This window comes from Nicotiana tabacum, chromosome 1 (assembly GCF_000715075.1).
Source record: "Nicotiana tabacum cultivar K326 chromosome 1, ASM71507v2, whole genome shotgun sequence".
Lineage (NCBI taxonomy): Eukaryota > Viridiplantae > Streptophyta > Magnoliopsida > Solanales > Solanaceae > Nicotiana > Nicotiana tabacum.
This window is the reverse complement of record NC_134080.1, coordinates 75,967,859-75,995,332: the sequence shown is the minus strand read 5'-3', so window position 1 is coordinate 75,995,332 and position 27,474 is coordinate 75,967,859. Positions and strand designations below refer to the sequence as shown.

The 27,474-nt window shown below is 40.2% G+C and overlaps 1 protein-coding gene across 1 annotated transcript; it reads right to left on the bottom strand.

Moving 5' to 3' along the window:
• Positions 1–500: 500 nt before the first annotated feature.
• Positions 501–4,080, bottom strand: LOC107825958 (indole-3-pyruvate monooxygenase YUCCA6-like). The gene is made up of 4 exons (XM_016652892.2): positions 2,777–4,080; positions 1,627–1,875; positions 1,240–1,362; positions 501–1,149 (listed from the first exon to the last, which is right to left on the bottom strand). Exons 1-4 carry the CDS (start codon positions 3,458–3,460, stop codon positions 976–978), a joined length of 1,230 nt encoding a protein of 409 aa, XP_016508378.1. The 5' UTR covers positions 3,461–4,080; the 3' UTR covers positions 501–975.
• Positions 4,081–27,474: the final 23,394 nt, after the last annotated feature.

The window sequence follows — 27,474 nt, the reverse complement described above, 5'->3', positions numbered from 1 at the left end:
AGGGAGAATATTATTTGTTTTCGTGATCATGGCACATTATTCTATTCATACAAAATAAATATCATGCTTTGAAGACAAATTAATGGAGTAATTGTAATACACTAATTCTTAACTTTTGGAGGAATTTTTCATCAGTATTGTGATTGATCTATATTTTTTTCAATGATTGTATTTTTTTCTTTCTTTATGCTTTTAATTGTATCCTTTTTAACTTAGATTTTGTAGAAACAGGTCAATCAATTAGACAAAGTGGTCCTAACAACTAGTTGTAGTGAAATCATATCAACACAGCAGAATTGGCAGAAACTCATAAAGATAGTGAACAGGTCTCTGATCATTGGGAATTTTGGTACGTAAATTTCGCCATCATATTTAATTATATATTCCCTCTACATTTCTCTCCATACAACACCAAAATCCTACTTGGAAACTCACCAACCTCATAATTCTATCAATAACAATAAAAGGAGGAAAAATGGAAAGAAAAAGGAAAAACAAAATTTGAACGAAATAAAGAAAAATAATCTTTTTTTCTTGTGTTGTCATATACCAAAAAAACCCATGTGAATATTAGCAATCTAACACTCATATAACCAGACCAAGAAAGAAAAAAAAGCCTAACTCTTCTTTTCTCCACCTAAGAATGCCATACCTAATAATTAATAAGAGAAAATTGGCAAAAATGTACAAGATGTATACACTAGATTTTGATGATGATCGAATCCTACCAACAAAAACAATGCAGTTCTTGATCTTCTTTTCTCTTTTGGTTTCTTCCGGTTCTTTCTTCATTTGGAGGATCAAAACTTGTTTAGGTACCAACACTATAATCTTTCTTCTGTAGTCAACCTTTTCAATCAAAGGGCACCATTCAAAAATACATCACTGGATAACATAACGGATTTTGGAATTTATTAACATTCTCTGAAAAAGACAGCGTTAATAATCCCGCGATTGATGAGCAGAAAACTGAAGTCATATTTTAAGCCAAAAACAATGAATGTCTTGTGCAATTTTCTTGGCATCCATGGAAGCACCAAGCAAACCACGTTTAGTGAACCCCACTGCATAAAGCCCACATTCTCCTTTCCACCCATTGGGAAATGGCCTTTTTGGTAGACCATCTTTCTCTGAGAACATCTCTTTTTCCTGGCAACCAAAACAAAACCCTTTAATTTAATTTCTCTATTGACTAACACATCCCTAAGAATCAAGAAAACTAATTAAAGTCATGAGTACCTTTAGCCACGAGGGCACATTGCTTTTGTAACCGGTTGCCAAGATTATTGCATCAAAATTTTCTGTTTCCCCATTCTCAAATTCCACCTTTTGATGTTTCAATGTCCTAATTCCAGGACATACCTACACATTTGGATTCAGGAAAATTTTAATAACATAACATGATAAATAGGGTTAATTGAAGTCCTATTTATGCCTTTTCTTGATTAATGGAATGTTACAACCTAACTAAGTTCATTGATAATACGAAATGGTGCAAGGTAAGTGAATTGTTGGAGGAATTTGTCATCACTGTTTGTGGAATATTTGCAATGATTGAAAAACAGAAAGATCATGGGATGGATCCCAACAAACATTAAAAGAGAGCATAGACAAATAGTACCGTACCTTAATGTCTCCGCTTTTAATCTTAGCTAGTGTCCCAACGTCGAGTACCGGTGTTTTTCCGGACAAGTTTTTTAGCTCTAAGGGACCGATTTCAGGCCGATCCAAGCCGAGTCGAGCCGTGTCGCCCAGCAATAACCGAGAAATAATCAACAGAAATCGATCAACAAGTCGTATGGGTAACCACTTTAGTAACCACATGGATAGACCAAAAGTTGATTTCCCCAGCATCTCTCGTGGTAGGACGTGCACCTATAATATTTCAAAAAAAGACTAAAGTCAAAACTGATTGTATAAAAAAGTTAAAAATTGAAAAAGGTTAAATTACCAAAGCAAAATTAAAGGTGGGAGATAGTGTTAAAAGATGAATGAATTATATTGATGGGAAGTTCAACTTGCCATATCCTGGAGGAATGGCCAATAACTGGACTTTTCACTTTTAGGTTGCTAAGAAAAGCTTCTTTTGTGCCAGTGATGAATTTACTGGAATCAATTATTTTTATTTATTATTGAAAACAAAAATCCCACCAATATTGCGCATGCTTGCCAGTTCCAAGAAAGTGAAAAATACACAACCAAAACCAAGATTTTCTTTTCTTGTTCTTTTTAGTTAAATCACCAGCTTTACAAATCATATATTGTTGGAACTTGAACTCACTTCCAACTTTTAACTTTCAGAACTGGCAACAGATGAGAATTTTATTTTTTTAAATTAAAAAAAAAATTGGATCAGTTGGCCGGCAAACTCCACGAGAAAATAGTATGGGTACTAAACTAGGGTTTCTCATTGTTTCCACAAAAATAGGAAGCTTTTCAAGATTAAACATGTACTGTTTAAAATGGAGAAATTCTCAAAAGGAAAAATTCTGAATAAAATAAAACAACAGCGGGGCTTTAGCTTTTTCTAAAACAAGATTGACAGAAAGTTGAGAAATGAAAACCATGTTTCCACTTATTTTGCATCAACATTTTTCAAAGAGTTGATGAGACAAAAATAAAAAACATAAACAAAAGTCTGTAATGGATTTGTTTTAATGTCCCAAAAAAATAAAGGGTTGTTTCTTCTTCTTTTTTTTTCTCTTTTTATTTCCCTTTTAGAGAGTGCTAAGGAAAAGAAAAGAACGAATAAGAGTATATATGAGTGTTTACTTACAGTATCTCTGACCACAAGTGAAGGGCTTGCATCATGATTACACAGATCCAAGCACACCTCCATTCCTGAATTCCCACATCCAACTACCAACACTTTTTTCCCTCTAAATATTTCCCCACTTTTATACAAGCTTGTATGCATTATACTCCCTCCAAATTCCTCCATTCCTTCTATTCCTGGTACTACTGCCTCCGCATTCTCCCCCGTCGCCACGATCAACCATCGGCTAACATACTCCGTTGTTGTCGTCGTCGTCTTTGTTTCTGTCTTTACTCTCCATAACCCGAGATTCCGGTCATAATTAGCACATACCACAGATTGATTAAAAACAGGCCTAATATCAAACGTCTTGGCATAGTGTTCCAAGTACTTAATAAACTGTTGTTTTGTAGGGTAAGTAGGGAAATCATTAGGAAATGACATGAGTGGTAGTTCACAGAATTGCTTAGGCAAATGAAGACGAAGACGATCATAAGTCTTGAGTTGCCATAAAGAAGCTATGCAATTAGATCTCTCTAATACCAAACTTGGAATTCCTTTTTCTTTTAAACATGCTGCAGCCGCTAATCCTGATGGCCCTGCTCCTACAATTACTGGACCCTTAACAAATACGCATCTCTTCATTTTGTTCATGAAATAAGGATCATGAGATCTTTTACCTTCTACTTCTCTCAAGTAATCCATGAAACACACTAGGCAACACAAGTATAGAGTAGTTAAAAAAAGGGATGAGGATATTGATAGATTTTGAGTAACTATATCTAACTGTTTCTTGGTTTTTCTTCCTTTTGTTCTATTTCAAGAATTGCGGAATATAGGGAAAAGAGCTAAAATTGAGGATACCCATTGGTCAATACAACGTGTTGGTGGTGGTAAAAGAAGATTTGAGAGCTAAAAAACACTTGTGAGAGAGACTAAGTCTCAAATATTATCCAGAAAAATTAGGAGACTGAGCCCCTATAGAAGTGGAGCGAATTAGGAGATACTTATCCACTTTGTGAGAATGAATTAAGAGGTAAAATCAGCATTCATTCAATCAAATAGCGACACCACACAAAGAGAGAGGGAATTAATTAGAAAGATGTGGGTGGGAATTAAGGTATAGATATAGATGTGGTGTTAAATGTGTCTACACATTCCTTTTGTTCATAGGAGGAGAAGAAGAAAGAAGAGGAGAGGAGGTGATCAATAAATGAATGAATTGAATTGGATTCAAGAGAATTCACTCTATATATACCGGACACAATGAGAGTTTGAGAAGTAATGGAAGTGGGACACATACATATATATAGTGTATGTGTGTGTATCGTTATATGCTTGGTGCGTGTGGAGACTACTAAGAAAATTAATTTATATACTGATAGTGATAAAATTGAACAGTATCAGCGTGTTACTAATCCTATTTTTCAAGGATAGTTACATGCAATTATCACGTAGACGAACAAGTATATATAAGTTAAACTTATGATTTATCTAAGCAACAAGACGAAAATATAAATAAAAAAATAATTGATTTTGTCCAATCTTATACACGTCAGTGTATGTGTCATAGAAGAGAACTAAGGGGGCTTATTGGATGTTTAATTAGTACTATTACTTAAATCCTAGAGCAAGTTGAGTTCTTTAGCAAAATCCTATTATAATCTTGGTTTTTGGATGAGGTAAAAAGTCATTAGATTTTGTTTAATAGGAAATAGGAGTATATCTTAATCAGGAGTTCATTGAATAGAATATGTAGTTGGGTGAGATTCTCAATTGTTAAAAGGGGTAGTTATGGTTCGCATTGAATTGGATTGTGCCCGATTGGGCCGGGTGGAACAACAGAATTCTACTCCACTTACAAGTTAAAACCAGCATTACTAAAATTATTCCATAAACCTAAAGGGGTGATTGACTTAAATGGCCCTATAGAGACTAATCTTTAAATGTTGTCCCAATTTTTTAAATTAATTAGAAAATGACTCCCCGTACACACACTTGTTGTTTGTCAGGGATTTTACTACCAAATTGGTGAATTTTATGCTATTTTTACTTTACCAATATTGTTAATTGCTCACAAATTCTACCTTATTGGCGTAACATTGTGATTGTTCAACTATTCACTAAACTCTACTGTATAGGGTAAAACATGTGGAGCCAAAAGCAGAGGATAGATAGCACCGAAGGCAACAATTCCGCTTGCTACCGAAAAGAATGACACTCGTGAAAATGCAATAAACACTCTCCTCCTGGTAGCATTCAATGGAGAATATTCCACAACATTTATTGCATTACCCGTTACAGAGAATTTGTCATTTATGTTCACTGTTACACCTTATTCAATGGCCCTCATAATTGACATTAAAAAGGCATGATCCTAGGACCTTGTTCCCTAGGTGCAGTTATAAATAGTGAGTGTTGTTATCATTGTAGGGACACGAATTTTCTGGCAACTTATGTTACAATCAATCCAAAGCTCTATATATTTTTATCTTCTTGTTCCTTGATTTCATCGCCGTTGTGTGCGGAAGCCTTGCTCCCAGAATCATTGTCTCTGCTATTTTTATCTTCATTTTAATGCTAAGTATTGCATATTTTTTTATTTATTTTATTATTTCAGAATCGAATTGATTCACTTGTCTAGAAATCATGTATAAGTTCAATCGTACCGTTTTAAAGGTAAATAGTTTGGCACCTACCGTGGGGATTAGACAGTAGTGTAATTAATTTGATCCTTGCCTCTTTTACTAACGTATTTTTATTATTTGTCTTAGCAAAAAAAATCACAAAAAGGCAGATAGTGGTGTTAACGACACGCACAATCCTGAGGCTCAAGGAGACCAGCCTCATCATGAGGATTAAGTTAGTGACACCCACAATGAGGGGAACAATACTTCGCCGGTCCACGACAGAAAGTACCCATGACATGTTCGGGAGGCGATTCCCGATGATGCTGAAGAGGAGCATGTTGTTGATGTGGTGGGGGTCTTACAAGAGCAAAAAGTGATCATTTTAGGTTACCTCACACGGCAGGATAATGCTATGACATAGTTGAAACAGGCTTTATCGGACGCTTCCAACAACGCGAATAGACGAGGTCCAGTTCCTCCCGACGCTCCCGCAAATCAAGCAACGCAGAGGGTCGACAATAACACACCGAGGGGTGAGGTTGGCTCTGATGGGGCTAGGGGAGAGGGTCCGGTCCCAACAACAAGAATGATCCTTTCAAGATCGAACTCTTACGATTTATGAGGGAAGTGAATGCCCGCATGGACCAAATCCTGGGCGCACCGCAGGTGCTGAAAGGACCGGACTCATAAAAGTATACTCAATAACCCTACAAACTGAGCGCGACACCAGAATTAATCCCAAAGCGGTTTAAAATGCTCTACATGCCGAAGTATGACGGTACTTTAGACCCTCATGAGCATATCACCACCTATACAATGGCAGTGAAGGGAAATGATTTGGCTCTGCATGAGATTGAGTCAATTTTATTGAAGAACTTTGGAGAGACTCTCACGAGGGGAGCCTTGACATGGTATTCACTGTTACCTGAGCATTCCATAGACTCCTTTGAGATGCTCGCGATGACTCTTTTATTAAAGCTCATGCTGGGGCCAGAAAGGTACATGCTCAAAAGGCTGACATATTCATATTGCACAAGGAGAATCTGAGTTGTTGCGGGAGTTCGTCGTCCAGTTACAAAAGGAAAGGATGTTGCTCCCAACTGTTCTAGATGAATGGGCGACTGAAGCATTCACCAAGGGTCTGAATTCGAGAAGTTCAGACGCTTCCTGGAAACTCAAGGAAAGCTTGATTGAGTTTCAAGAGACGACTTGGGCATATGTTCACAACCGATACGAGTCTAAGATAAGGATTGAAGATGATCAAGTCAGCTTCCCGGCATCAGTAAAAGGTTGGGAGAAGAATAAAGAAAAATCAAAAGACGATTTCGACATGGATAGACACCCATCAAGAGCCAGTTTTTGCCTTACAAATGGGCCGAAGGACTCGGCGGAGTTTTTCGGTCGGTAAAGAGGTTCATTACCGATAGAAGAATTGATCGCGGTCAGAACAACAAATCATTGCAGGAAAAAGAAATGTTAGGTATGCGGGATCCTTCCTGCCACTGGCTATCATAATACAATTTCAATGTCAATATAGTGGAGTTGGTATCAGCTATGAGAAACATCAAAGAGCATGGTTCCCGAAGACGATGAGGTCCGATCCCAGCTAAAGGGATCCCAACTTGTGGTGTGAGTACCATGGGATGAATGGCCGCTGAACTGGGAACTGCCCACATTTGCAGAAAGAAGTGGTGACCCTATTGAAGAATGGGCATCTCAGAGAATTCTTAAGTGACTGGGCCAAAAACAACTATGGTCGCAACTGGGATAACGTTGAACCCTCAAAAGTAGGAGAATATCCCCCGCGCTAGAGAATCAACATGATTTTCGAGGGAAACAAGATCAACGGAGTTACCTTCTCAGCAGAAAAGAAGACAACGGTATCAATAACCCATAGCAAGAGACTTCGGAAAGTTGCTGATGATGACATCACTTTCATGGAGGAGGATGCAGATGGATTGTTGCTACCGCAAAATGATGCATTGGTGATTTGTCTAAATGTTCTAGATTTCAAAATCAAATGTATTCTAGTGGATCTAGGAACATCGTCCAATATCATATAATGGAAGGTATTAGAGCAAGCTAAACTCACCAAAAGCATCATTCCGGCCACAAAACTCTTTGCCGGATTCAAACTTGCAAGCGTGACAACCCGAAGAGAGAGATTGCTTCCCACAAATGCCAAATGAGTGATGAAGATGACTCTTTTTGAAGTGGTGGATTGTGATATGTGATAACTAGGGATTATGATACATTTTACACTCCTTCTTACTTGATTTTTTATTAAAAATGTGTTCAAAATAGTCCCAAAGGCTCACATGTTGTAATTGATTGCAGGGTTTGGTCAACAAGGTGACAATTTATCAAAACCAGCTCAAAAAGGAGTGAAACATGCACAAGTACCAAGAACAAGTCCAAGCTTAGTATAACAGGACCAATGCGGCCGCACTCCATTCTGTGCGGTCCACAAAGCTCAAGTTCAGAGAGTTGCCAAGTTGGAGGAACATTGCCAATGCGGCCGCAAAACATTTCATGCGGACCGCATTGACTTCATTGCGGCCGCACTTGATTTTGTGCGGTCCGCAAAGCTCAAGTTCAAAGAGTTGCCAAGTTGGAGGAACATTGCCAATGGGGCCCGTGATCCATTTTGTGTGGACCGCAACAGAAGCCACTGCGGCCGCGGTGCATTTTGTGCGGCCCGCGGTGGCCAAGTTCAGAGGGCAGATTGTTTCAGCCAAGAGCCTTAGTGTGGCCGCACTCAATTTTGTGTAGTCCACACTAGCCCCGTAGGGGTATTTTTGTCCAGAATTTTTGACATAGTATAAATAGTTTCTTTTCCTATTTTTAGGTCATGAGTTGTATTCGAGACAGTAGCTGCGCTCGTGAATAGTGTTCTTTTACCATTTTGAGTAATTTTACAATAGTTTCATCATTGAATCTTCAAGTTTTATCTAGTAATTAAATATTATGGGTTTTTCTTCATCTATTTTTTTGTTTTCTTCTATAATCATGAGTAGCTAGACCCATTAGCAAGGGTTGTAGCTCAACCCTAGTGTGGGTAATTGATGGGTCTTGTGTTTTAAGGCTTGAATGTCTATGTGTATTTGATATTTGGACTAATTTATGGTTTTAATGTTGAATTAGTGGTTGAAAACACTAGTTTATGCCTAGTTGACTTTGGCTCTTCTTGAGAAAGAGAGCCTAAGTCTAGGGAATTGGTCCAACAAGGAATTGGAGCGTATTCAAGAGATTGATAACCCCAATTTAAGGGTTAAACCTAGAGATAGTAATACCCTACTTGAACCTCTATTGCTTGCGCAAATTATCATACCCAATTGGTCTTAAGAAAGCCAATTAGGGCAAAATCACTCAAACTACCGAGAGGTATAGAGTAAGAAGTATCATGCAATGGTTATATCGTAATCCCAAAATATGACAACCTAGCCTTAGACTCGAGATCCCGTCAAGTATCCACCTAGGAGAAAGTCACTTCCCTAGTGCCTTTTACCTATTTAGACAACCTTCAATAGTTTACTCTTAACTTCACTTAGCCTAATTTAGCATCTTAGTAGTGTAAATTTAGAAGTACTATCAAAACCAACAATGTTTAGAAGTGCAATTAGGAACAACTACGCAACGCCAATTTAGATAGAAACTCAATTCCGATCTCTAGCTCCCTGTGGAAATCGATCCCAACCTTCTCGGCTAAAAGCTTCTTCGACCACTCTTGCTACTTTGTAGTAATACAGGGTTGGCTTCAATCACTTTTTGGCGTCGTTGCTGAGGAGCTAACAGTTTTGGCTATCTATCTAAATAGTTTTGTGTATTGTTCTTATTTCCTTCTGTGTTACTAATTCGTGTATGTCACAACTTCAGGTACAAAATGGCAGCAAACAACAATGACCCTCTTGGAAATGTGATTGCGAGGGAGGAGGTAGATGATGTCAGAGATGATGAGGTGCCTCTTGTACCTCAAGGACAACGTAGAGGCCACCAGGCCAATGCCAATGACAATATTCCAGACCCTCCTCCGCCACCTCCAAGAGTGGCTCCTTGAGTGTTTCCAAACCAAGGCTATGCAAGTGCAATTATCCCACCCTAGAATCGGGCGGACAATTTTCAAATTATCAATGTGATGTTGACATTGTTGGAGCAGCATGGATATATCACAGGCGCTGCCAATCAAAATGCTTAAAACATCTCAAGGGTTTCGTGGATACCTGTTGGGGGAACAAACAAACTAATGTGTCTGAGGATGCACTTCGGTTGAGACTTTTCCCATTTTCACTTAGAGGGAATGCATTGGATTGGCTTGAGCGACTTCTCAACCATTCCATCACTACTTGGGATGAGTTGGAGAATAAGTTCATTGCAAAGTTTTCCTCACCGGGGTATATGGCAGCATTGAGAGATGAGATCTTGGCTTTCAAGCAGGAGCCCACCGAACCATTACATGAGATTTGAGAGCGCTATAGAACAATGGTAAAGGAATGCCCCAACAATGATATGACTGAGGCGATGATCCAATAGACTTTCTACCGGGGCATTAACACAACAAGTTAGTACATAGTGAACCAACTTGATGAAGGCAAATTGATGAAGCTGTCTTATGATGAGGCTTATGACATTCTTGATGAGATGGCTGACACTTCCTCTGCTTGGAAAAGTAGAGCCAATGTGCCCCAGGGTGACCCCACGGTCACTCATTTGCACAAAGAGTTACATAATCATAGGCAAGCTATAGCTGAGCTGACAACTACAATGAACCAACTATCAAAGGCACAATTGCAACAAGTTCAAAATCCTCGCCAAGTAAATGTCATGGAGGGTGTCAACATGCTAGTGAACAAAAGAAGACAAAGAGGTCAACAGAACCAAGGAAGTTCACATCAATTTGACAATGATTATGGTGGATTCCAAGATGATGGTTATGATGGGCAGAATGAAGAGGTGCAATACGTGAACAATTATCAAGGCCAAAAGGGCAATTTTTCCAACCAACAAAAATGGACACCCCAAGGCAATTGGGGCAATTAACAACAACAAGACAATGGTAATTGGGGGAACAACAACCAAAATTCCAATTGGGGCAATAAGAACAATAATCAGCACAATCAAGGTAATTGGAATGGCAACAACAACAATTGAGTGGTAACAACAATCATGGTGGTTAGAACAATGACAATCAAGGAAATCGAGAGAAAGGCTTTCAAAGGCCCCAATGTATAAAAAACCAAACAATCCACCCTCATTTCCATCCCAAGTTCCTAGTTCTTCCAATAATGATAGGGGGAGAATTGGAATGATGTTTGAACAGATGATGAAAAAGAATACGGACTCTGATGCTCAGTTGGCTTCCCACAATACCTCAATCAGAAACTTGGAGGTTCAATTAGGCCAAATCTCACAATATTGAGTACTCGTCGTAGGGGGCGCTACCAAGTGATATGGTAGTAAACCCGAAGGAAGGAACAATCATGTTATGGCGGTAACTACAAGGAGTGGATGAGGCGGTAATGTGAATGCCTCCAAACAAAAGTAAATTTTGAGTGATAAAGTTGAGTTGCAAGAAGATGAAGTTCCTTTGGTGGTTGAAAATGTGATTGATGATAATGTGAATGAAGAAGTGGGGATTGATATTCAAGATGCCGAGGTGGAAACTCAAAATGACGTGAACCCATCTAGGGAACACGTAATAGACATGCCGGAGCCGGTTGTGCCTAAAGCCAAGGCTCCTTTGCCAAGACCACCTCCACCTTATCCTCAAAGGCTCGCAAAGCAGAAAAATGAGAATCAGTTTAAAAAGTTTATTGATATGATGAAGAGCTTATCCATCAATGTGTCTTTGGTAGAGGCTCTTAAACAAATACAGGGCTATGCTAAATTCATGAAGGACTTGGTGACAAAGAAACGATCCATGGATTGTGAAATTATAAATATGACCTACCAAGTTATTGCAATAGTGCATCCAATGGCCCCGAAGCTTGAAGATCCCGGTGTTTTCACTATTCGTTGCACCATTAGGAGTGCGAACTTTGCTAAGGCTCTATGTGGTTTGGGAGAAAGTATCAACTTGATGCCCTACTTAGTTTTCAAAACTTTGGGTATTGGGCAGCCGAGACCGACTTCCATGAGATTGCAAATGGCAGATAGAACGATGAAAAGACCATTGGGTATTATTGATGATGTGCTTGTCCGGGTGGACAAATTTATCTTACCAACGAATTTTGTGATCTTGGGTTGTGAGGTGAATTATGAAGTTCCAATCATATTAGGGAGACATTTCCTTGCTACTGGGAAGGCCTTAGTTGATGTGGAAGCAGGGGTACTCACCTTCCGAGTGGGTGATGAAAAAGTGGTCTTTCATGTGTGCAAGTCAATGAAGCAGCCCAACAGTTCCGAGGTATGCTCTTTTGTGGACCTTGTCACGGCAGTGATAGTTGATGATACAAGTGCAATGATCAATGTGGAGTGTAGATATGTGATTTTTGACTATCCCTAAGATTTTACACATTTTTATCGTAAAATATTTAGTTTAGGTTTAATATCGTTATTTTAAATAGTTTTGACTCTTTTACTTTATTTTATCACAAAAAAAAATTTCAAAAAATAAATATTTTCATCTTTAGGTTAAAGTCAATTAGTATATTTATATTTATAGTATTATCACATTTGAAAATAAAAAAAAATAATTTCACTCATAGTATTTAGTTTTATATTAGTTTATTTTAATTTAGAGTGATTTTTACAGTTTATAGATACATTGTATTATTTGGTCTTTTTAGCCTAAGTTCAAACCCAAAAGACATGGTCCAACCCAATTACCCTTAGCTCATTCGTCCCAACTCATTAGTCCATTTAAGTGCAAGATTTAATCCTAGCCATCTATTTCCTCCTAATCTAATGGCCATCATTCCTTCCTACATCCATATTAAATACCCAATTATAGAAACCCTACCCCAAGTTTTCATTTCCAAAACTTAGACAAAAAGAAAAAGCGGCAGCCCTCCCCCTTTCCACGAAAAGCCATCCGCAGCTCATTCATTCTACGAGACTCAGGTGAATTTGCTGTGTCGAAGCCTTCGTCTCCAATATCCATTTGCCATGTGAGTCCCGTTGATCTATTGATAATGAAATTATTTTCTTCATTAATTATTTAATTTCAGTTGTACTATTGATGTGATTTATGTTTCTCGTTTTGCTTGTTATCAAATTACATTAATGGAAAATTTTAAATAAATAGGATTTCACTGTTTATTAGTAACTCATTCGATTACATATTCGTGGGTGTAATTTTTACTTAGATTCTTCAGTTATAAACTTTGAGTATAGGTTGTTAAAAACTGAAATTCCTATAATAATTTTTAGAAAATTTTATTTCTGAAACAATAAAAAAAATATCATATTTAGTTAATCTTCTTTATTTTGACGAAGAGCCAAGTGTTTGATTACACCCATCTGATGTTGATTTTTTATTGGAACCTATGTTGAGAAAAGTAAATTTGATGAAATCTTGTTGTAAATTAGTTCATTTTATTTTCCTGCAATTTTCTTTTGTTTATTTGTTATAGAAAAACCAACAGTTTGATTATCAACAATATCATATTAGTCTTCTAATATGCAAATAACTATCAATTTATTATAGATTGGTTCTTAGTGAGAAGCAACGTTAATATCCATAAATATTCATAGAAATGCTTTAGGCGCGTTTATAATAAAATCATCATAACTACGGTTACGGTTCCCGTGACGTAGATGTGATGCCTAATTTTTAAATCCGGGGGTGCATTTATGTGACCCGGCCACAACAACTAACAATGTTAATAATTTAAACATGTTGTAATCGTGGGTACGGTTCCTGTGGCACGATTCGCAATGTGTACCAAACAAACAAGTGCACGACAATCGTAACTTGTTCCAGAATAACTCCATAAAATAAATAAAATTGGTGATAAAGTTAAAAATGCACAATAGGTTAAACACGTAATTAATCAGATAATTAGGCCAATAATAATAGTTGAGCGACCGTGCTAAAATCACAGAACCGGGAATGCCTAACACCTTCTCCCGGGTTACAGAATTCCTTACCCGGATTTCTGTGTTCGTGGACTGTAAAACAAAGTTAATCTTTCCTCGATTCAGGATTTAAAACCGGTGACTTGGGACACCATAAATCATCCCAAGTGGCGACTCTGAATTTTAAATAAAATAATCATGTTTTGATTGTCACTTAAATTGGAAAAAAACTCTCTTGTACCTCTTTCGCGGTGGTAAAAAGGAGGTGTGACATGGAGGACCCTGTGGAGGCCATATTGTTAAATCTTGATGTAAATGATGATGAAGGCCGCGTGAAGTGCGCGATTGCTTTACATGGGATGGACTCTTATTTTTATGAGCCTAGGAAACTATCTTTGGACCTTGAGAATTAGAAGACTCTACCAACAAAACCTTCAATTGAGGAACCTCCCGTATTAGATTTGAAACAGTTGCCTCCACACCTCAGGTATGAGTTCTTAGGCCCTATTTCTACTTTGCCAGTTATTCTTTCCTCTTGTCTTACTAACATGCAGGTTGATGCCACATTGGCGATGCTTCAAAAGCGGACAAAGGCAATTGGATGGACTTTAGCTGATATTCAGGGGATAAGCCCCGCATTCTGTATGCACAAGATTATTCTGGAAGATGATGCAAAGACCTCCTTGGAACATCAAAGGAGGTTGAACGAGGCAATGCAAGAAGTTGTGAAAAAGAAGATGATCAAATGGTTGGATGCCGGAGTTGTGTACCCCATCTCTGATAGCTCTTGGACTTCGCCGGTGCAATGTGTACCGAAGAAGGGTGGCATGACCGTAGTTGCAAATTCATAAAATGAGTTGATTCCTAGCAGAACCGTCACCGGTTGGAGGGTATGCATGGACTACCGCAAGTTGAATAAAGTGACCCGCAAGGATCACTTTCCATGGCCTTTTCTTGATCAGATGTTAGGCCGACTTGTTGGGCGTACCTTCTACTATTTCTTGGATGGGTATTCTGGATACAACCAAATCTTGATTGCTCTGGAAGATCAGGAGAAGACCACATTCACTTGTCCATATGGCACCTTTGCCTTTTCTCGAATGCCTTTTGGGTTGTGTAATGCACCGGCTACATTTCAATGGTGTATATGGCCATTTTCATCGATATGGTGGAAGATATTTTGGAGGTGTTCATGGACGACTTTAGTGATGTGGGTGATTCATTTGATGAGTGTTTGAAAAATCTTGATAGATTATTGGCCCGTTGTGAAGAAACCAATCTTGTTCTTAATTGGAAGAAATGTCACTTCATGGTGGAAGAGGGCATAGTTCTTGGGCATAAAATTTTAAAGCATGGTATCGAGGTGAACAAAGCAAAAATTAATGTGATTTCAAGGCTCCCTTCCCCTACCTCTGTCAAGGGAGTTAGAAGTTTTCTTGGTCATGTGGGGTGCTACCGGAGATTCATCAAAGACTTTTCGAAGGTAATTAACCCCTTATGCAAGTTATTGGAAAAAGATGCCAAGTTTGTGTTCGATGAGAGATGTATACAAGCCTTTGAACTTATCAAGCACAAGTTGACCACCACTCATATTATTACCGTACCTAATTGGAGCTTACCCTTTGAGCTCATGTGTGATGCAAGTGATGTTGCGTTTGGGGCGGTTTTGGGGTCAACGAGTGAACAAAATGTTTCATCCGGTGTACTATGCGAGAAAGACAATGAATGATGCTCAAGTGAACTACACAGTGACCGAGAAAGAACGTTTGGCTATTATGTTCTCAATGGAGAAATTTCGGCCGTATCTTATGGGCGCCAAGGTAATAGTCCATACCGATTATGCCACACTCCGATACTTGATGATGAAAAAGGATTCCAAAGCTAGACTGATGCGATGGGTTTTGTTACTTCAAGAGTTTGATTTGGAGATTGTGGACCGGAAGGGTAGTGAAAACCAAGTGACAGACCACTTGTCTCACTTGGAGGAGGAGGGGAGGCCTCATGATGGCCTAGAGATGAATGATTCATTTCCCGATGAACAACTCCTTTCAGTGTTGGTGAATGGTATGCCATAATTTGCGGACATTGCTAATTTCCTTGTGACTGGTATAATTTCGTGTGAGCTCTCTTCTAACCAAAGGAAGAAGCTCAAACGGGATAGTTTGGATTTCTATTGGGATGAGTCGTACTTGTTCAAGATTTTCACAGATGGTGTGATCCGAAGGTGTATCCCGGAGGAAGAGCAATTGAGTATCTTGGAGGCTTGTCACTCCTCTCCCTATGGTGGCCATCATGGCGGGGCGAGGACGGCTTCTAAAGTTCTTAGTTGTGGGTTTTATTGGCTAACTTTGTACAAAGATGCAAGTGAACTTGTGAAGAGGTGTGATGAATATCAAAGAGTGGGTGGAATTTTGAAGAAAGATGAGATGCCTCTCAATACCATCCTTGAAGTTGATATTTTTGATGTATGGGCATTGATTTTATGGGCCCGTTTGTTAGCTCGTGTGGGAACACATACATTCTTGTAGTAGTTGACTATGTTTCAAAGTGGGTTGAAGCCGTGGCTCTACCCAACAATGAGGCCCGGAGTGTTGTTGCATTTCTCAAGAAGAGCATTTTTACAAGGTTTGGCACTCCTCTTGTAATCATAAGCGATGGGGGGTCTCATTTGTGTAATAGAGCTTTTGACACTTTGCTTGCAAAGTATGGTGTCAACCACAAAGTTTCTACTCCTTATGATCCTTAAGCGAATGGCCAAGTTGAAGTCTCAAACAGGGAAATCAAGAGTATATTGTCAAAGACGGTCAATGCAAATAGGACTGATTAGTCAAAGAAGTTGGATGATGCTCTATGGACTTATAGGATTGCTTACAAGACTCCTATTGGTATGTCTCCATATCGGTTGATGTTTGGGAAAGTGTTCCATCTACCGATTGAGTTAGAGCACAAGGCCACGTGGGCTTTGAGGAAGCTGAATCTTGAATGGGATGTGGCAGCAAATCTTCGTGTGGAGCAGCTTAATGAACTTGATGAATTCTGATTCCATGCCTACTCCAGTTCATCCTTGTACAAGGAAAAGATGAAGTACCTTCATGATAAATATGCTCGTGGCAAGGAGTTCAAAGTAGGTGATTTGGTTCTCTTGTTCAACTATCAGTTACGTCTGTTTCCGGGAAAGCTTAAGTCAAAATGGAGTGGACCTTTTGAAGTGGTATTTGTGACTCTGTTTGGTGCACTTGACTTGAAGAACAAAAATGGGGAAGTTTTCAAAGTGAATGGGCACATGGTCAAGCACTAGCTAGGCAAGATTGATGACAGCCATGTGGTGACACTTTTTTATCTAAAGTGATTTGATGGTAACCTGTGTCGTGCCACGACGTTAAATCAGGCACTTCTTGGGAGGCAACCCATGTGTCTCTCTTTTTGTTTTTCTTTGATTTCTTTTGTAGTATAGGATTTATTTTTGGACTGACTGGTTGTGAGATGTTGTAGGATTGTATTGATGCAGTGCAGGAATAAGTTGAAAAATGATCACTCTCTGAAGTTTGTAATGCGAACCACACTCATTTTGTGCGGTTGCAATGGCCTTTGTGCGGGGGCAAGAAATCAATGTCGACCGCAGAGTGATTTGACAAACGTTGAGAGTCTCTGAAGTTTTCCACCGCAGTCGCATTGCATTTTGTGCGGTCGCAGTGGCCAATCTCTTATTGCTTCATGTTTCTGAGCACCGCGGACCGCGATGCCATTTTGTGCGGTCCACGGTGGGTAGGTGAGCTGGGGCCCAGAACCTTTTTCTATAAATAGGACCTGAGGCCCTCCATTTATAACTTTTCGATCTTTTTACTCTTAGAAGCACAAAAAAGTATTGTTCATCACTCTCATTGCACGAAATTAACTGCTAAGGCTCATTAATCATCAGTGCATCTCATTTCTGGTAACTTTAATTCCTTCTCAGTTGTTTAATTTTGTTATTTTCTTTGAATTTTTGTTTTTCTCAATTCTTCTTCCTTCCCTTCCCGTTTTTCTTTCAGTCTTGTATCATAGGTTAGTAAATCCTGTTTTACTTAGGACTAATTAGTTAAAACATTGAGGCAACACCTAGGGTATCATCAATACGTAAATATTTGGACTAAAAATTGTCAAAACTTGAACCTTAGGTTGGTGTTGCTGTTGGGCACTTAGTGCGGACCGCAATGGATTTTGTGCGGTCCGCAGTGCCTTTTTGTGGTCCGCAATACCATTTTGTGCGGACCGCGGTGGATTAAGTTCTGAAATCTGACACTTGAGGACCGCGACCGCAATGGATTTTGTGCGGTCCGCGGTGCCTCAATGCGGACCACAATGCATTTTTTACGGTCCGCGGTACATAGATTCAGAGAGTGAGTAATTTGAACCCCATCTCTGTGCGGACCGCGGTAGCCTCTTTGCGGTTGCACCTCATTTTGTGTGGTCCGAATTCTACAACATTTGACTGTCTGCAATAACTTTTCATACAATTCTGAGTTTCATTGTTTCTACTGATACTAACAAAGCAAAACTGAATGTGCTTGCAGACAATGGTGAAATCACGAGGCAAAGGTGGTAAACAATCAGAAAGAGGAGAGTCCTCCCGGGGTAGGGGACCAGGAATGGTAATATTGACCCCGCAAGTCCGACAAAACATAAAGAACACAAGGAGGATAATAAAGGCTGCAGACAGAGCCATTGACCAATCGGGGAGTAAGTATGCACCTTCCTGGGAGGCATCATCAGACTCTGTGCTAGAGTATGTTCCTGACTGACCGGAGAGGAACAGGTTGAGGGATACACCTCCAAGCTCTCCCACTGCCCAAGCATTAGTGCGTGTATCTTCTGAGTCGTCTGAGGTCTCAGTTGCCAGCAGTTGAAATGAATATTCTACCTCTCTTACAGCTTTATTATCCGGAGAGGGTCTCGTAGCAGAAGAATGGGAAGAAGTAGACGGGGTGAGCCCCAAGTAAGTGGGGTAGAGAGGACTAGAAATTCGGAGGCATGGCAGGACCGGTTTGTAAGTGAGGTTGCCTACCACAAGTTCAGAGAGTGGTGGCCCGAGAGGAAATTGGTACCTGAGCTTAAATTTATTACTTGGGACCTTTTGCCTCACAATCCTAATGTGTTGAGGTAGTTCAGAGAGAGAGCTGGATGGGACTACTTCATAGGCCGCGTGGATGACGCCAATGAGCATTTAGTGAAAGAGTTCTACACAAATGTGGCCCACATCAAAAAGGGTACCACAGTCACCAAAGTGCGGAACTTGAAGGTGAAATTTGATGGCACGACCATAAATGATTACCTGGGCTCGGAGGAAGATGAGTTATTATATTTGGAGAAGATGGCATTGGATGAGAAAGCTCGTCCTTGGTTGGCGGAGTACTTGGCAATCCCAGGTACCACCACAGATTGGTTGACTGCGGGAGTAAAGATCTTGATGAGAACTTTGAACTTTGAGGCTAAGGGGTGGGAGACATTTGTGTGCAGCTGGCTAGACCCCACCACCCACGACAACTCATTCCCTATTCACCGGGCTATTTTGGTAGCTTCTATCATGGTGGGGTACCCGATTAACGTCGGAAATGTGATGTCCAGGGTTATTACACTGGTGGTGAACGAAGGTGATAGATCTTATCTCTTCCCCAACTTCCTGACCATGTACTTGGAGGACTTAGATGTGGAGAAGCGGAAATTTAATATGAAAATGAAGGCAAAGGCACCGTTCTCATGGTACTGCCTGCAGGGTAATGACAACCCTAAAGGCAAGCACTTCAAGGGCAAAGCCACTACCTCAACTGGCCAGTCTGAAGAGCCAGTAGTGGTAGTGGATCCTACTCAGCCTCCTTCTACCTCAGCATACATGGCCCAGGTCCATCCACTTCTACAACAATAGAGATACCCTCCACCACTGCATACCCATTGATTGCCCATCATCTGAGCCAGGCCCTCGCCAGCATCAACAACCGGATGTAGACAGCTACTTCTAAGCTATCTGTACTATCTACTACGGTGGCAGCCCAGTTAGCACCTCCTCCTCCACAGGTCCCACAGTCCATTGAGGACACTCTCAAGGAGCTTCTGGACAACAAGAAGAAGATCCTAGAGAACCAGAAATTGATTATGGACGTTGTTGATTCACATGAGAAGGCACTAAAGGAGCTTGCAAAGGAGGCGAATAAAATGAGGAAGACTCGGGCTTTAAAAAGGTCGGTGAAGGAGCTCAGGGTCGAGGTAGAGAGGTTGAAGGCAGATCACTGGCCTTTAGATCTATTGTTGCATGACCCGGTGCCTGCAACCCAGCCCCAGCTAGCGCAGGAGTTAGAGAGGCCTCCCAAGAGGAAGAAGGTGATTCCCCGTTCTAACGATGTAGTCATACAGTTAGAGGACCTGTAAGGAGGTTCCTCCAGCCAGCCCCAGGATTCAGCCCAGGACTCAGTCCAGGTCCAGGCCCAGGTCCCAGTAGAGCCACAGATCACAGGGAGCCAGTCACAGGTTCCTGAGCAGACAATGGACCCAGGGACCCAGACTCAGGATCCCATGCAGACGGAGGGCCCATAGGGAGTTTCTTTTTCCTCTCTTCTCTATTTTTGTGCTTATTTTGGTTAGATGGCATTGAGGATAATGCCGACTTTCATTTGAAGGGTTAGCCCTATTTGGATATTTGGATGACTGTATATTTGACAGTATTTTATGCTTTCTTTATTTTTATCTTTGGTATGTATATAATTTTATCATTTCATTGCACTTCTCGTACTTTTTACTTTGGGTCTGTATATAAAAGTTACGTTCTTATGTATATATTTATTCTCCCTATTGTATATTCGATTAAATCCCCTCTTGTACATATTCATTTTACTTTCCGCATTTTTCCTTTCTTAGCTTCTTATTTTATGTTAGTAGCTTCTTGTTTTGAGTTTTTGCAATAAGCCTTTGGTTTTTTTAATGCCACGGTTCTTTCCTAAGGTGGAATTTGTGTGAACCGGGTGGCTCTTCCCGATAATGGATGGCATGACAACCTTCTTAAGGGTTTGAGTCTATTTTTCTTTTTGCTTTTTAGTAGTTAGTTGGTAACGGTGTCTCAAGCAAAGCTTCACTTGGGCCTAACACATTTGCTTTTGATCCTATGGTCAAAAACAAATCGTTGTGTATAGGATGGTGAAAGTTGTGACCTTGAGACTCTTGTGTTGGACGATAATCATCAAGTATTTTTTCGAGACCATTGTGTTGCTCAATTCTTATCTAAGGTTGTTTTGGGCCCCCAACTCTATGTCTTTAGCAATCCTAAAGCTTGTGTGGTGAGAATTTGAATTGCAAGTCCATGTCCCGAGCCATTGGTCTAGAACTTGCCCTGAATATTTGTCTAGGTGAAATCTTGATTGTAATTTGACTTGAGACGTGATTATAGGCTCTCTTTGATCCAAATGATATCTTTAACACTTTCGTATCCTACCAATGATAAAATCCCTAGTCAACCCTTTTGAGCCTTAGACCCTTTTCTTTCAAGAACGACGATACAAGCCTTTACCCGTTCTAAAGATACCCTCTCTTGGCACCCGATCTTTCCCTAGCACATGGAAAAAGCATAAGTTTGGGGGGAGAGACGAGGATTGCAACAAAGTGGTAAAAGGTACAAAATGAAGAAGAGGAAAGGCAATGAAAAAGAAAAAAAATCAAAAAGACAAAAAGAATGTTCAATGTAGAATAGAATAAAAGGATTCAATAAAAGTAAAGAATGAAAGGTGTGAAAAGTTGAGAAAGGAGAAAAAGATTTGAAATGAACAAGAAAGAGTGACAGTGTGTCTCTCTAACCCCTTCGGAAGAAGTGAAATACTTAAAAAGTCAAGTGAATGTGTGCCAAAATGAAGCAAAAGAAGTGTTAAAGGGAAGATGGAACTTACTTAGACCAAACATTTCCTACCCTAAACCAAAAGCCTTCACTATGTCTCCACAAAAGCCCTATATGATCTTGAGTTTAATGAAGCTTACATTAGTGGTGACTCACATAAGGGGCAAGCATATGGTACGTAGAGCCGGACTTGTAAATTTTCTTTGAGAGAGATGAGTGTATTTCCATTAACCTCGTTCTGAGTGCTACAATCTTAAAGGTGAGGTTTGCTTAGGGAGAGTTAAGGATGTGTGAGTTTTGGTTCCACGATGACCAAAGCAATAGATAAAGTTTCTTTGATGTATTGAGTCAACTCTTGATGCTCTTGTGTCGCACTAAATCTATGGTGTTTAAAGGAGTGAATGTTATTAATGATTCATTTGAATTGAGGGCAATTGTTAGTCCCAATTGATGCTAGATGAGGCCACTTTAGGTCAGCTGAATTTTCTTGGATTTACTCTTAAGGGGTGAGTCTTGTTTTGTTTGCTTGAGGACAAGCAAAAGCTTAAGTTTGGGAGAGTTGATAACTAGGGATTATGATGCATTTTACACTTCTTCTTACTTGAGTTTTGATTAGAAATGTGTACAAAATAGTCCCAAAGGCTCATATGTTGTAATTGATTGTAGGGTTTGTTCAACAAGGTGACAATTCATCAAAACCAGTTCAAAAAGGAGTGAAACATGCACAAGTACCAAGAACAAGTCCAACCTTAGTATAACAGGACCAATGCGGCCGCACTCCATTCTATGCGGTCCGCAAAAAGGAGGTTCAGAGAGTGCTCATTTCAGGCAGTCAAGCAATGCGGGCCGCAAAATATTTCATGCGGACCGCATTGACTTCATTTCGGCCGCACTCGATTTTGTGCGGTCCGCAAAGCTCAAGTTCAGAGAGTTGCCAAGTTGGAGGAACATTGCCAATATGGCCCTCGGTCCATTTTGTGCGGACCGCAAAAGAAGCCACCGCGGCCGCGGTGCATTTTGTGCGGCCCGTGGTGGCCAAGTTCAGAGGGCAGATTGTTTCAGCCAAGAGCCTTAGTGCGGCCGTACTCGATTTTGTGCAGTCCGCACTAGCCCCGTAGGGGTATTTTTGTCCAGAATTTTTGGCCTAGTATAAATAGTTTCTTTTCCTATTTTTAGGTCATGAGTTGTATTCTAGACATCAACTGCGCTCGTGAATAGTGTTCTTTTACCATTTTGAGTAATTTTACAATAGTTTCATCATTGAATCTTCAAATTTTATCTAGTAATTAAATATTATGGGTTTTTCTTCATCTATTTCTTTGTTTTCTATAATCATGAGTAGCTAGACCCATTAGCAAGGGTTGTGGCTCAACCCTAGTTTGGGTAATTTATGGGTTTTGTATTTTAAGGCTTAAATGTCTATGGGTGTTTGATATGTGGACTAATGTATGGTTTTAATGTTGAATTAGTTGTTGCAAACACTAGTTTATGCCTTGTTGACTTTGGCTCTTCTTGAGAAAGAGAGCCTAAGTCTAGGGAATTGGTCCAACAAGGAATTGGAGCGTATTCAAGAGATTGATAACCCCAATTAAAGGGTTAAACCTAGAGATAGTAATGCCCTACTTGAACCTCTATTGCTTGCGCAAATTATCATACCCAATTGGTCTTGAGAAAGCCAATTAGGGTAAAATCACTCAAACTATCGAGAGGTATAGAGTGAGAAGTATCGTGCAATGGTTATATCGTAATCCCAAAATATGACAACCTAGCCTTAGACTCAAGATCCCGTCAAGTATCCACCTAGGAGAAAGTCACTTCCCTAGTGCCTTTTACCTATTTAGACAACCTTCAATAGTTTACTCTTAGCTTCACTTAGCCTAATTTAGCATCTTAGTAGTGTAAATTTAGAAGCAATATCAAAACCAACAATGTTTAGAAGTGCAATTATGAATAACTATGAAACTCCAATTTAGATAGAAACTCAATTCCAATCTCTAGCTCCCTGTGGAAATCGATCACGACCTTCTCGGGTAAAAGCTGCTTCGACCACTCTTGCTACTTTGTAGTAGTACAGGGTTGGCTTCGATCAATATGAGAAATAATATTATTTTGGGAAGACCATGGTTGCACGGGATGAGAGTTGTACCGTCAATGTATCATCAATTGCTAAAATTCCCAACGCCCGAAGGCATCAAACAGATATGGGGAGATCAACCGGAAGTGAGAGAGATGAATGTGATTTTAGTCTCCAATAGCAAAGTGAAGGAGCATGCAGCATAGCAATTACAGGAACCGGCACCTGCTCCCGAATAAAGTGAAGTTAACCAGGGTGAAGAAGCATCGAAATCTTATCAGGTGCGAGAGGAAACGAATGCAACAATGTTCACAGCGGAAGAGCTTGAGCAAGTTGCAATGTTTGAAAAATTCTTGGAGAGGAAATTCTACTTGGGGACACGACTGCACCCCGATCTCAGTTCTTGCTTTATTGAATTTCTTAAGTATAATGCTGATTGTTTTGTGTGGTCGCATGCAGACATGATAGGTATCCCAACAGAAGTGGTCGTACACAAGCTAAGCTTGGACCCAAATTCCCTCTTGTGAGACAAAAGAAGCGCCCAATTGTGGAGGCTAGGAATAAATTCGTCAAAGAAGAGGTAACTCGCCTACTTGATATAGGTTCGATCCAAGAGGTAAAGCATCCTAACTGGCTAGCTAATGTAGTAGTAGTTCCTAAGAAGAACAATAAATTTCGCATGTGTGTAGATTATAAGGACTTGAATAAGGCATGCCCAAAAGACTCGTTACCACTGCTAAACATCGATCAAATGATTGATGCGACGACCAGGTACGAGTTAATGAGTTTTCTCGATGCTTACTTCGGTTATAACTAAATTAAGATGAACCCGAAAGATCGGGAAAAGACCTCGTTCATAACAAACTTTGGTACATATTGCTATAATATGATGCCCTTCGGGCTAAAGAACGCCGGAGCCACTTATCAACGGCTCGTAAATAAGATGTTCGAAAAATAAATAGGGAAAACCATGAAAGTTTATATAGACGATACGTTTGTTAAGTCTTTGAACGCAGGTCATCATCTTAAACAATTACAAGAAACTTTTGACATCCTAAGGAAGCATAACATGAAGCTTAACCCCGAGAAGTGCATGTTAGGGGTTAGCTCCGGCAAGTTCTTAGGTTTTCTGGTATCACAAAGGGGGATTGAGGTAAACCCCGACAAGATCAAATCCATCGAAGACATCTTGGACCAGTTATCAAGCATGAAAGAAGTTCAAAAGCTCACATGGGGATTGGCCTCTTTGACCAGGTTTATTTCCCGATCATCAGAGAAATGCCATCATTTCTTTATGTTTCTCAAAAAGAAAAGCAGCTTCGAATGGATCTCGGAATGCCAACAGACTTTGACAAATTTAAAAATGTACTTGTCAAGCCATCCGTTACTATCAAAACCAAAGGGAAGTGAAACACTGTTGGCCTACCTCACAGTCTCGAAATTAGCAGTAAGTGCAGTTTTAGTCCGTGATGACGAAGGCACGCAATCTCCCATATATTACGTTAGCGGAATTTTAATAAGAGCAGAAACTAGCTACCCATATTTGGAGAAGCTGACCTTAGCTCTCGTAGTTGTCGCTCGGGAGCTGAGGCCTTACTTCCAATGTTACCCGATAGTTGTGGTAACCACTTTTCCCTAGCGAAACATCCTTCACAAACCTGAACTCTCGGGTAGATTGGCCAAATGGGTCATTGAAACGAGTGAATTCGATATAGAATATAAACAAAGGACTGCGGTTAAGTCACAAGTTTTGGCCAACTTTGTGGTCGATTTAAGTATGGGACTACTGCCTCAAGCAACCAAAGAAGCAGTGATGGTGTCAGAATTGGCATTGGGAGTTTGGACCTTATTTATGATCGGAGCTTCCAACGTAAAGGGGTACAGACTTGGCATAGTATAAGCAAGTCGTCGGGAGAAACCTTAAGGCAGGCCATTAGAACGATCCCTCTAACTAATAATGAAGCAGAGTATGAAGCTTTGATTGCAGGACTCAAACTAGCCCACGGACTAGATGCTCAGGTCATAGAAATCAGATGCGATTCTTAGCTGATAGTAAATCAAGTCTACGGGATCTTAAACCAAAGGGGAGTTCATGCAACAATACGTAGCGAAACTCCAAGCTCTACTGGCTCGATTTGGGAGTGGTCGATTATTCATATCCCAAGGGAAGAAAATGCAGAAGCAGATACACTGGCTAATCTCGGCTCATCAATGAAAATAGAGGGATTAGATTCTAAGACGGAAGTACAACTCATGCACACGGTCGTGGACGCAGATAGCTACTATGAAGTAAATACGGCTAGTTTGATCTGGTACAGGAAGAATGAGATAATCGATTGTCTCGAGCACGGGAAGTTGCCCGAAGACTCCAAGGCATCCCGGGCACTGCGCGCCAAAGAAGTAAGATATAGTTTCGAAGGAGGCCAACTATACAGGAAATCTTTCCAAGGCCTGTTGGCTCAATTCTTGGGAGCGTCTGAAGCTAACTATGTTATGCGAGAGGTCAACGGAGGGATATGTGGAAATCATTCGGGCGCAAATTCCTTAGTACTAAAACTGGTAAGGGTAGGATATTATTGGCCCCGAATAGAACAAGACGCTAAAGCCTTCGTGCAAAATGCGATAAGTGCCAACACTACGCACCGTTGGTACATTAACCATCAGAACAATTGCATTTAACTCTGTTTGGGTGGTTCATGAAGTGGGGAATGAATATTGTCAGACCACTACTGCTGGCCACTGGTAAGGTAAGCTTCCTTTTAATTTTAACTGACTATTTTTCTAAGTAGGTTGAAGCGGGTCTTATCAGAAGATCGGCGAGCGGGAAGAGGTGGATTTCTTTTGGGAAAACATAATTTGCAGATTTGGAATATCAAAAGAAATAACCTACGATAACGGGCCACTGTTTATAGGTGCAAAGATCACAAAGTTCCTTGATGATTTGAAAATCATGAGAATCACATCTTCACCCTATCATCAGAGCAGAAATGGCCAGGCGGAATCAACGAACAAAGTGATGATGCAAAATCTCAAGAAAAGGTCAGAAGCGACTAAAGGTTAATGGCCTGAGGAGCTATCTGGACTGTTATGGGCATACCGAACAACGGCCAAATCTAGAACAGGAGAGACTTTTTTCCCTCATGTACGGAACCTTAATCCTAGTGAAAAGTCAGAGAACCGACTTTGAGATATTTTCAGGCGAGTGAAAAGACAAACAATGAAGTGATGTTAGTCAGCTTGGAGCCGCTCGATGAGCGCATGGACTTGCCACATATAAGAATGGTAGCCAAGAAGCACAGAATGGAAAGATATTATAATCGAAGAGTCAACCTCTGTTATTATAAAGTGGGAGACTTGGTTCTAAGGAAAGTAGCGCAAAACACCAGAGAACTCAATGCAGGGAAGTTAGGTCCAACCTGGGAAGGCCCCTACCGGGTTTCAGATATCACCGGGAAAGGTTCATACGACTTGGAGAATCAGGATGGAGAAAAGTTGCCAAGCAACTAGAATGTGGCACACCTCAAGAGATATTATCGCTGACAAACATCACTTGTACTAAAAGTATGTGTTGCACTCCTTTTCCCTTTATCCAGTTTTTTTCCTAATTGGGTTTTTCTAGCAAGGTTTTTAACGAGGCAACAACGGAAAGCATACTACAAATAGCCAGGCACACAAGCGAAGAACCACTCCAGAGCGGTTAGAAAATCTTTGTCTCGATAGCAAAATTTCCATCAGAAAAGTTAGTTTGCTATTGGGTAAAGGTTACCCGATCATTCACGAGTGCCAACCACTAGAGGATTGTTAGATTGTCCTTTGCTCGATACCATAAATTCCTAAGGGGAAGTGACATTTGTTACCGAGCTGAGGATTGTCCAGCAATTCATTAGTGGGATCCTCAAAGGTGTAAAACTTCTAGTTTTCCAATTCACATTCCTCGCATTTGAACACTGGGGGGAATGATATGAGGATACGACAACAATGACTGCCACGAGCCAGGGCATGAAAATCGGGAACATAGTTGTATCATCAGGACCAGGGACTGCGCAGCCAGCCCCGTAGAAACAAGTTGTACAAGTTAGCCACAAGAAATGGTAATTTATTTTTAGCAGAATGATTGCTTATGTACTTTTTGAAAACGAAAGGA